This window comes from Zea mays, chromosome 1 (genome assembly GCF_902167145.1).
Source record: "Zea mays cultivar B73 chromosome 1, Zm-B73-REFERENCE-NAM-5.0, whole genome shotgun sequence".
Classification (NCBI taxonomy): domain Eukaryota; kingdom Viridiplantae; phylum Streptophyta; class Magnoliopsida; order Poales; family Poaceae; genus Zea; species Zea mays.
Window position 1 is genome coordinate 151,518,177 of NC_050096.1, and position 12,314 is coordinate 151,530,490.

At 44.9% G+C, this 12,314-nt stretch overlaps 1 protein-coding gene across 1 annotated transcript; it reads right to left on the minus strand.

The window, feature by feature from the left end:
• Positions 1-10,430: 10,430 nt before the first annotated feature.
• On the minus strand, positions 10,431-11,238 carry LOC118473072 (uncharacterized). Its single transcript, XM_035961580.1, has 2 exons — positions 11,020-11,238; positions 10,431-10,730 (listed from the first exon to the last, which is right to left on the minus strand). The coding sequence occupies exons 1-2, from the start codon at positions 11,236-11,238 to the stop codon at positions 10,431-10,433; spliced, it is 519 nt and encodes a 172-aa protein (XP_035817473.1).
• Between the last annotated feature and the right edge of the window lie 1,076 nt (positions 11,239-12,314).

Below are 12,314 nucleotides of genomic sequence, written 5' to 3' on the forward strand. Positions count from 1 at the left end.
TGGGCAAGTGGCGAACGCCTCGGTTCGGCACCGCAAGCAAGAGCGTCGGGAGGTCTGCTCGGTAAAGGTGGCGGCGCCAGTCTACCTAGACTGGTCCGACAAGCACATCACCTTCGACCAGGGCGACCATCCGACCGCGTGCCGAGCCCAGGGAAATATCCGCTCGTTGTCGACCCCGTCATCGGCAACGTCAGGCTCACCAAGGTCCTCATGGACGGAGGCAGCAGCCTCAACATCATCTACGCCGAGACCCTCGGGCTCCTGCGGATCGATCTGTCCTCGGTCCGGGCAGGCGCTGCGCCTTTTCACGGGATCATCCCCGAGAAACGCGTCCAGCCCCTCGGACAACTCGATCTACCCGTCTGCTTTGGGACACCCTCCAACTTCTAAAGGGAGACCCTCACGTTCGAGGTGGTCGGGTTTCGAGGAACCTACCACGCAGTGCTGGGAAGGCCATGCTACGCCAAGTTCATGGCCGTCCTGTGGCAGAACCTCCCAAGTTATTGGGCCCACATGCACCTGTCCTTGTCTCAAAGACCCCAGACAGCTATGCATGTGCACTAAATAACTTAACAGGATCCGTCCGATTGCCCCAAGGACATCGGATAAACCACTTACAACCAGAACCGCGGGATTAAGTAACACCAATCACACACACCAATATTTTTGCAGCGGAAATCTTATTACCAAATTTTACAAGTTACAAAAATTTTACATTATTTTATCGGAGTGGTTACAAAAGTGATTCAAAGAATTAAACTTTGAAATATTATAAATTATTTATAAGTTTGAAATATATGCTAGCTTAAGTGACCATCCTCAGTAAGAAGTATAGAAGGGTTACTTAGACTTATAAGAAGGCCGAGCCCACCGGCACTTAACACCATCAACAACAGCACAAAGTTAAAACCTGAAAAACAACAGGGAATAAAACCCTGAGTATGGAATTACTCAGCAAGTCTTACCCGACTAAAGAAAAGACTCTCAAGGATATGCTGGATTTGGGAATCAAGGAGAGGCTTTAGCAAGAATCAACTAAGATACTTTTGCAGAAATATCTTACTAAAGTGAGTCCTTACTTTCAATTTTTAACGCCAGATTAAATATTAATAGACTCTGTTTGCATCTGGTCTAATTTCACCATCTCATCAATACAACATCATTTTTATTCATGAGGTTCACATCCTGACTTAGGTTGCAGGGCAGCGATCAAGTCTCCACTCTCCGGGGATATAACGGCGATCCGAATCGATTTACTCAGCTGAGGATCTCTAACCACACGACATATGTAGCACTTAACCCTTGCATATGTTAACCGTTCCCACGGATCCTCCACTACATGAACAGGTCCACGCCACCCGAGAGCACACCACCCCTTTTAGGCGATCCTTTGCCAGGAGGGTACGTGCCACTCTCGCCATCTCTCCACTCCCAGTGCGCGATTGTCTTTTCATGTATGGAATAGCCGGGTTCAAGCTTACCCTGTCCCATATCCAGGGCATGTGGCTAGTTAAGATAGTCCTTGATCATACAGGCCTACATACGCATCCAATCCTTAACTAACTTGGGCGGAGCATCACCTGTTCCTAGCCCAAGTCCCGATTTAAGTATTTCCACCCTTAGGATTGTTTGTGTTCCTTAGGATGAAAAGAGCATCACAGGGAACTTTGCAGTAAGATCCCACCACGCTCTCAATGAAAATATTCCTGCAGGTAGAAGCCATCTTTCCTCAGGATAACCCCTGAGCAAGACCTTAACGCAAAAGACAACCTCTATCCACAAGATCTGAGCAGGGCTAAGCATTTTTGTAAATCATATTTTGATACTTCACCAGAAGTATCTATAAAGGTATGGATTTCAAGGAAGGCAATGCATCAAAGGGTTTCCAAGCAACTCCTATAAACCTAATGCACATTTCACTAGACTTAAAGTGTGCAAAAATTATTTAAAAACACAAGGAAGGGGTTGCATGCACCGGGGCTTGCCTGGAATAACACTAGGTTAGTGTTGTTAGACGTTGTCCACTTGGCGATCATCCTTTGTTCTGATACTTGTTCCGATTATCCATCTTCAGGTTAATCCACCAGCATCATCTTGCGAATTAGTCCGCGCTTGGGGTCGACTTGAGTCATCTTCCGCATCACGTGATTAATTATCGCACCTGAATGAAATGCATTATGCATATGAATGCATATAGAAAGGAATATCAAAAACCCTAAATAGTGCTACGCGATGACGAATTTAAACACTTAGCGGCGAGGCGTTGTACAATTTTGTACAGAAACACTAGTTATTAATATATGACTACGCGCAATAATTACGCTTCTCTAAATTAACCGAACCTAACGCGAACATCACAAAACAACAAATTATACACCTTTAATACAATTAGCCTAACCACAACTTATCAGCTAATTAATTGAATTCTAAACTTATCCCTTGTTTTATGAATTATTCTACATCGCTCACAAAGAACTATTTTAATTTTATTTTACTCCTCACATGTTTTTCATGTCAACAATTACTCAAACATTTCTTTATCACACAGGCCTACTAATATTCTACTCGGTACATTAATTCAGCTAATTAACCGAAATAGCGAAATAACTCGCTATAACTGAACCTGGCTCGATAATCGCAATAACTGTGAAGTCGACGAGAGTTTCGTGACTTATGCAATTTATCGAGCACCTTAATGCGCCTCACACTAGCATATTAATTTATTCATCGATCGAACTATTCTGAATAATTTATCAGCTTACCGTTTCCACAGCTGACACGAATCCGTGAGATCGGTAGCGATTTTCCGATCCAGGCAATTTGTCGAGCGCTTGGGGAATATCGCGCTGCTAACTTCGTCTTCACCCGATTCTTGAGATTGCTTGATCACGCACGGATTGACGACGACCTTCGATTGTAGTCTTGAGCGAGCTGGTGAGTGGGGGTTGAGCAGGAGATGACGGGTTTGACGACTGGACTGTGAATGACACAACGACGAGCTGGGACAGGATCCGAGCTAATAGACACAATATGGAATAGTGACCAGCACGACGGACGAACTAAATCGTGGCGAGGTCGACGACGAGATAAGGATTTTAAAGCCGAGCGAGCCGAGAGAGCACGCTGGCGAGCAGGAACAGGACGCGCGGCGAGACTCGACGAGAAAACTCGACACGCCGTGGCGAGCAGAGAACCTCACGCGCGCAATAGAGGAGCTCGACGACGACCGGTTAAAGGGAGCTTGACACGCGCAGCAGGAACGAGCAGCAGGCGCCGAGCTGAGGAACAACGGCGAGGTCGCGGCCGAGCCGGGCGAGGAACACGCGACCAGCACCAAGGGCGATTCACCTGCGCAGGGGCGAGCTGCGCGCGACAGTAGAGCTGGAGCAGGGAACGTAGGAAGTGGAGGCGAGCTGGACTGCTGGCCAGTGACTCACGGCACGGCGAGCACGAGCACAGAGAAAGGGAAAGCACAGGGCCGAGCAGTGAGCCGGCGCGTGCCAGGGAAGAACAACGCTTGCGCGGGAGCCTGACAAGGGCACGGCAGACAGCTTCGACGGCGACCATGGAGGGGCTCCGAGCTGTGGTCGAGAAACGGGAGCGCGACACCAGGGAGTTTCACGGCGCCGGAGCTGGAGGAGGAAGGAGAGCGGGTGGGCTGGGCGCTGGCTAAGGGAGAAGGAGCTCCGGCCAGCTGGAAGTTGGAGGCGGGCTGGGGCAGAGAGGAGCAGCCGGTGCTGGAAAAGATGGGTGCTGAACAGGGAACCTGCGTGCAGCACATGGAGGAAGCGGAAGGAGCAGAGGCCGGATGAGCTCGGAGAGGAGTTCGGCTGGGGATAAAATAGCAGTGCTCAGCGGTGAGATTTTTCCGAGCGGCGTGATTTTTCTAGGAAGCCGATGAAGCCAGTACGGTTAGCGGCAAAAAAAATCTGACGACACCGTGAATTATTAGAGGAGAGGGGATAAGAAGAGGCATCCGGTGGAAAAAAAATCTTCAGGAGATGGACACCAGCGCGCGGCGGTGGAAAAAATCAGACGCTCGCTGGGCATCGAGCTGGGCGATGGAAGGGTCTGGCACGTACGATGGCTGGGCTGGATGCCGACGTGAAGAGATTTTTTTTGCTGGAGATCGAGCGTGGATGGATTAGGCCAGAGAAAAGACACGTTGAGGAGTAATGTGACGTGAAGAATAATCCTGCTTCATGAACGGTGGGTTAAAGGATAAGGAAAAGGAGGATTTATCCTCATTTTCGTTTTTTACCAACTATATATACACGTATATATATTGCCCATAATGTAACGTTTATTACCTCTAATGATTCTTATCTAAGACACTAAATGAGAGCTTGATTCAACTTGAGTATGCGTCACCAAAATTTTTGAATTATCGATTCAGACTTAAATTTAAATCCAGATTAAATCAAATTTGTGTTGATCCAAATTAATGATAGACGAAGGTAATTAGGACATAGAGACCATTATCCTCACCGATAATTCTTACTTACATCCATACTCTCTGTGTTTGATTTAATTGAAACCAGATAAATCTCATCTGCTAATGTACACTTGACTTCGTCACCAAAACAGCGCGCTGAAGGATAAATTGGATCATAACCTCGCGCACGATTTCAGTCGGACGATGCGCGATTTGGATTATTTTACCCCAAACATTTTAGTCGTCGAGTTTAAACTAATTTGCTCGGGATAAAATCGTCCGAGTGGGTCGGGCTTCCGAATTCGTATTCGCGCGAGCGATGAATTTTAAATAATCACCGGACGCACCGATTTTCGGAACGACGATGTTCCGAACATCACGAGAATTTAGGAAGAGCCCGGATAAAATAAAAACGATGTCGAACTTGCGACAGACAAAACAGATGCGATATAAAAATCGCGATAGACGAAGATAATTAAAAATTAATATCTGTTTTATCCACTGATCTTACGTGCTTAAATCCATACTCATTGTCGAGCAGAATATAAACACCAAGGGTGTTACAACCCTCCCCCCTTAAAAGAATCTCGTCCCGAGATTCGGAGCGAAAGACTTCTAAGAGTAGAGAAGCATGTAACTCATATCCATATCAGCGATAATCATGAGACAGTTCCAAATAAAGGCGAGTGCCTCAGGATGTTGTTTCTCTAGTGGACATAACATGTATCGTCTTAGGCTAACTTAGAACAGTTCACCACTAGAGACGATGCCTGCCAGAGGAACACATAAGGTTCCATGTGCGCAGTTTGCTTTTTCTGATGACACTGTATTATCTGAGTCTGTTGAGCGAGCGGCAGATACGCGACTTTACCCAAACAGAATCAGATGCAACCTCTTAGGTAAAACACACAGAAGGAGGTTTACCAACAAGTGGCCATTTAAGGAATTCAAGTTCCAGGAAGATAATGAAAATTAGAGGAACACATTAGTGAAGATGATCAACAAATGTTGACTTCACAATCAATCCCCTTTATCGAGCACTAAGCATGACTCGACCGGATCACTCATGCTGAAAAGCACACGTGAGATGATCGAGGCATGACTAGAGCGATAATTAGGTGGTTATTGGCCGACTTAATCTCGATTCTTGAAAATACTTCCTTAAGAGGGGTTGTACAAAAGTGAGTTTAGACAGCTCGACAAAACGATTTCTAAACTCAGCCTTTGTTCTTTGGGCAGTTACAAGTTAGTAAAGCCAACTTGTTGAACTACTTTTGACATCGAGCAAGTCCTCTCAGTACCATCGGCAGTCCAATGGTCGAGAGTTCACTCCGGTTAACAAGAGATCATGTATTTGAATAGAAGTCCATTTGGTCAGGTTGTTCACCCGTTTCTTCATGTGAGATGAATTATCCACTTGGTTAGGGAATACTTGGATTAAATAAGAGAGCGAATGAACAAACTCCTGCATCTCAACAGCAGGGAAAAATCAATCTTCATTTTGAGAGCTAATCAGTTGTCTCTCGACACTAAAAAGCTCCAAGGCTTCACCTTTACACAAAGGATGTAAAGGGAACTTGTATAAGTAGTCACTACCAAGATCCAAAGAAAAGAGACCACACATGGAAAGTGGTATGCCCTTTTGATCGAACAGAGATGATAGATGTTGCTTGATCACTTGACAAACAACAAAGAAATTATTTCAAGGGAAGGTCGACGGAAGATAACACATCAGTGTAATTCCATAATGGATCATGACTAGAGACCTCGATACTAGCATACACCAAGCAACATAACCTTGCGTGTACATTCACAAGGGGCTCTCAGTTTCGCTGCGGCACCATAAGTCATTACCCATGACACCACCACTGAACTAGCACCAATAATGAATCTCACGTGGTAAAACTAGATTGTGCCAAGATAACACATTGATATAGTCTCATAATGGATTACAACTACTAACTGTGATACCAGCGCGTGCCGAGCAGCACGACAATGTGTGTACATTCACAGGAGGCCCTCGGTTTCGTCACGGCACCATCGGTTTTAGTCATAACACCATTACTAGACGTAACCAATAAGAAATCTCGTGCCACACTAATAGGTTGAGCAAGGGTGACAATATACAAAGAGACTCTACCTGTCAAAACGGTTACAAGTAGAGAGTCAAATAGGTCATGGCCCAATGAAATGAACAAGGCATGGCCATAACCTAAACTTGATGGAAGGAGTATGATGGGAGACTATTAATTCAGCCCCAAACATATTTATATGCCCATCATAGGGATTACAAGGTCAAGGATTAGTATCTGACTAGATGCGGAGTAAAAATAATCATGAGATTAAGTTGGTATGCCTTCGATAGAAATGAGGAAATCAAAGGCATCAAACTAAAGAAAAATGGTCGGACATGCCTTTCCTAGGTTAGGTTGATAAAGCAACATGACGACCCTTAAGAACAGGCAAACTGGAATAGAGACATTATCTTGCACAAATCGAACAAGAGAATGATTTTTAGAAGGAAACATGACTCGAGATTCTTGTTTCAAGTCCGGGTACACTTTAGGTCCAACAAAGAAATTATCTAGGCATTTACTTTTATGTGTTTGGTCATGGAGTGATAACGGAAAATACAAATTTGGGTCATGGTTCACTAAATAAGAACATGGCCTAATTTTCGGTTTAAACAAACAAACTACCAACCTTCTATCGGTACATCAAGCACCGGAGCAAACACATATATAACACCTAAATAGGTTACCTAAATAACATAGGACAACTATTCTTTCGAAGTTTATAATTCAGCATTACACTACATTATCTACAATCAATGGTTACTGGAATAAAGATGAGAGAAGCATTTTGGGTGTATAGGTGACAAACATGATGCAACAATCAGGATGCATGCTCGTCCTATTCGTCCTCACTGATTTTGCCAACATAATGTGGCAATAACGTTCTATATCGGTGGCATTCTTACGACTCTCACGATATTTTGCTAGTCGTCAACTACACATACGTTTTTGAGGTTAGTGTACCTGCAGAAAATTTCATCACAACCCAATTTCCCATGATGCAATTCACACATGACAGTTTATCACAGTTTATACTCCATATATTGCTATATGGAGGCCAGCTCATCATTAAGCGCCGAGCCACGCATAGGCGCCATTGCCACACTTTAACCATAGGGCAACCCATTATGGTAACTTACCTTCTTACCTAAGCGTAGGTGCGTCGTTACAAGTACAATACACTTCTCAGCATTCCCATGTTTGTATACCCATACACATCCATGGGGTACTGAATTCCCAGAAAAGTAAATACTCCACATCGCAGCTTTCGTATATACATATGTAGAACATGTATATAGTCAAGCGCCACAATTAAGCACTTCCCTAGACCGACGATTGTTCGGTCATGCTCTCACATCTCACCTTACCTTAAGCGTCGATCCATTTAAAACTGAATGGCTTTCAAAAATAACATTACACATGTATGCAATACCCACCCGGTTGTGGGGTAGTGGTTTTGAACTAAGCCACCTAATAGTCCTTAGTTTAGGGCTTAACAGAGGATGTCGCTAGCATTATTTTTTTTAAAACTGTTTTTCAAAACCAAACAATGTGTTTAGTTGAAATTAGGTTTTCTAAAACCAAAACTTTGTTTTAAAAATAAGTATGTGATCGTATATACTTAATCCTGCTCCGATACCAGCTGTGGCAGAACCTCCCAAGTTATTGGGCCCACATGCACCTGTCCTTGTCTCAAAGACCCCAGACAGCTATGCATGTGCACTAAATAACTTAACAGGATCCGTCCGATTGCCCCAAGGACATCGGATAAACCACTTACAACCAGAACCGCGGGATTAAGTAACACCAATCACACACACCAATATTTTTGCAGCGGAAATCTTATTACCAAATTTTACAAGTTACAAAAATTTTACATTATTTTATCGGAGTGGTTACAAAAGTGATTCAAAGAATTAAACTTTGAAATATTATAAATTATTTATAAGTTTGAAATATATGCTAGCTTAAGTGACCATCCTCAGTAAGAAGTATAGAAGGGTTACTTAGACTTATAAGAAGGTCGAGCCCACCGGCACTTAACACCATCAACAACAGCACAAAGTTAAAACCTGAAAAACAACAGGGAATAAAACCCTGAGTATGGAATTACTCAGCAAGTCTTACCCGACTAAAGAAAAGACTCTCAAGGATATGCTGGATTTGGGAATCAAGGAGAGGCTTTAGCAAGAATCAACTAAGATACTTTTGCAGAAATATCTTACTAAAGTGAGTCCTTACTTTCAATTTTTAACGCCAGATTAAATATTAATAGACTCTGTTTGCATCTGGTCTAATTTCACCATCTCATCAATACAACATCATTTTTATTCATGAGGTTCACATCCTGACTTAGGTTGCAGGGCAGCGATCAAGTCTCCACTCTCCGGGGATATAACGGCGATCCGAATCGATTTACTCAGCTGAGGATCTCTAACCACACGACATATGTAGCACTTAACCCTTGCATATGTTAACCGTTCCCACGGATCCTCCACTACATGAACAGGTCCACGCCACCCGAGAGCACACCACCCCTTTTAGGCGATCCTTTGCCAGGAGGGTACGTGCCACTCTCGCCATCTCTCCACTCCCAGTGCGCGATTGTCTTTTCATGTATGGAATAGTCGGGTTCAAGCTTACCCTATCCCATATCCAGGGCATGTGGCTAGTTAAGATAGTCCTTGATCATACATGCCTACATACGCATCCAATCCTTAACTAACTTGGGCGGAGCATCACCTGTTCCTAGCCCAAGTCCCAATTTAAGTATTTCCACCCTTAGGATTGTTTGTGTTCCTTAGGATGAAAAGAGCATCACAGGGAACTTTGCAGTAAGATCCCACCACGCTCTCAATGAAAATATTCCTGCAGGTAGAAGCCATCTTTCCTCAGGATAACCCCTGAGCAAGGCCTTAACGCAAAAGACAACCTCTATCCACAAGATCTGAGCAGGGCTAAGCATTTTTGTAAATCATATTTTGATACTTCACCAGAAGTATCTATAAAGGTATGGATTTCAAGGAAGGCAATGCATCAAAGGGTTTCCAAGCAACTCCTATAAACCTAATGCACATTTCACTAGACTTAAAGTGTGCAAAAATTATTTAAAAACACAAGGAAGGGGTTGCATGCACCGGGGCTTGCCTGGAATAACACTAGGTTAGTGTTGTTAGACGTTGTCCACTTGGCGATCATCCTTTGTTCTGATACTTGTTCCGATTATCCATCTTTAGGTTAATCCACCAGCATCATCTTGCGAATTAGTCCGCGCTTGGGGTCGACTTGAGTCATCTTCCGCATCACGTGATTAATTATCGCACCTGAATGAAATGCATTATGCATATGAATGCATATAGAAAGGAATATCAAAAACCCTAAATAGTGCTACGCGATGACGAATTTAAACACTTAGCGACGAGGCGTTGTACAATTTTGTACGGAAACACTAGTTATTAATATATGACTACGCACAATAATTACGCTTCTCTAAATTAACCGAACCTAACGCGAACATCACAAAACAACAAATTATACACCTTTAATACAATTAGCCTAACCACAACTTATCAGTTAATTAATTGAATTCTAAACTTATCCCTTGTTTTATGAATTATTCTACATCGCTCACAAAGAACTATTTTAATTTTATTTTACTCCTCACATGTTTTTCATGTCAACAATTACTCAAACATTTCTTTATCACACAGGCCTACTAATATTCTACTCGATACATTAATTCAGCTAATTAACCGAAATAGCGAAATAACTCGCTATAACTGAACCTGGCTCGATAATCGCAATAACTGTGAAGTCGACGAGAGTTTCGTGACTTATGCAATTTATCGAGCACCTTAATGCGCCTCACACTAGCATATTAATTTATTCATCGATCGAACTATTCTGAATAATTTATCAGCTTACCTTTTCCACAGCTGACACGAATCCGTGAGATCGGTAGCGATTTTCCGATCCAGGCAATTTGTCGAGCGCTTAGGGAATATCGCGCTGCTAACTTCGTCTTCACCCGATTCTTGAGATTGCTTGATCACGCACGGATTGACGACGACCTTCGATTGTAGTCTTGAGCGAGCTGGTGAGTGGGGTTGAGCAGGAGATGACGGGTTTGACGACTGGACTGTGAATGACACAACGACGAGCTGGGACAGGATCCGAGCTAATAGACACAATATGGAATAGTGACCAGCACGACGGACGAACTAAATCGTGGCGAGGTCGACGACGAGATAAGGATTTTAAAGCCGAGCGAGCCGAGAGAGCACGCTGGCGAGCAGGAACAGGACGCGCGGCGAGACTCGACGAGAAAACTCGACACGCCGTGGCGAGCAGAGAACCTCACGCGCGCAATAGAGGAGCTCGACGACGACCGGTTAAAGGGAGCTTGACACGCGCAGCAGGAACGAGCAGCAGGCGCCGAGCTGAGGAACAACGGCGAGATCGCGGCCGAGCCGGGCGAGGAACACGCGACCAGCACCAAGGGCGATTCACCTGCGCAGGGGCGAGCTGCGCGCGACAGTAGAGCTGGAGCAGGGAACGTAGGAAGTGGAGGCGAGCTGGACTGCTCGCCAGTGACTCACGGCACGGCGAGCACGAGCACAGAGAAAGGGAAAGCGCAGGGCCGAGCAGTGAGCCGGCGCGTGCCAGGGAAGAACAACGCTTGCGCGGGAGCCTGACAAGGGCACGGCAGACAGCTTCGACGGCGACCATGGAGGGGCTCCGAGCTGTGGTCGAGAAACGGGAGTGCGACACCAGGGAGTTTCACGGCGCCGGAGCTGGAGGAGGAAGGAGAGCGGGTGGGCTGGGCGCTGGCTAAGGGAGAAGGAGCTCCGGCCGGCTGGAAGTTGGAGGCGGGCTGGGGCAGAGAGGAGCAGCCGGTGCTGGAAAAGATGGGCGCTGAACAGGGAACCTGCGTGCAGCACATGGAGGAAGCGGAAGGAGCAGAGGCCGGATGAGCTCGGAGAGGAGTTCGGCTGGGGATAAAATAGCAGTGTTCAGCGGTGAGATTTTTCCGAGCGGCGTGATTTTTCTAGGAAGCCGATGAAGCCAGTACGGTTAGCGGAAAAAAAATCTGACGACACCGTGAATTATCAGAGGAGAGGGGATAAGAAGAGGCATCCGGTGGAAAAAAATCTTCAGGAGATGGACACCAGCGCGCGGCGGTGGAAAAAATCAGACGCTCGCTGGGCATCGAGCTGGGCGATGGAAGGGTCTGGCGCGTACGATGGCTGGGCTGGATGCCGACGTGAAGAGATTTTTTTTGCTGGAGATCGAGCGTGGATGGATTAGGCCAGAGAAAAGACACGTTGAGGAGTAATGTGACGTGAAGAATAATCCTGCTTCATGAACGGTGGGTTAAAGGATAAGGAAAAGGAGGATTTATCCTCATTTTCGTTTTTTACCAACTATATATACACGTATATATATTGCCCATAATGTAACGTTTATTACCTCTAATGATTCTTATCTAAGACACTAAATGAGAGCTTGATTCAACTTGAGTATGCGTCACCAAAATTTTTGAATTATCGATTCAGACTTAAATTTAAATCCAGATTAAATCAAATTTGTGTTGATCCAAATTAATGATAGACGAAGGTAATTAGGACATAGAGACCATTATCCTCACCGATAATTCTTACTTACATCCATACTCTCTGTGTTTGATTTAATTGAAACCAGATAAATCTCATCTGCTAATGTACACTTGACTTCGTCGCCAAAACAGCGTGCTGAAGGATAAATTGGATCATAACCTCGCGCACGATTTCAGTCGGACGATGCGC

What these genes read in the sequence shown, in the direction of transcription:
- LOC118473072 (XM_035961580.1), bottom strand. Translation starts at nt 11,238, where the DNA reads ATGGTCGCCGTCGAAGCTGTCTGCCGTGCCCTTGTCAGGCTCCCGCGC. An exon ending in CGCAGCTCGCCCCTGCGCAG is followed by an intron (nt 10,731 to 11,019) that starts GTGAATCGCCCT and finishes GCCACGATTTAG; the next exon opens with TTCGTCCGTCGTGCTGGTCA.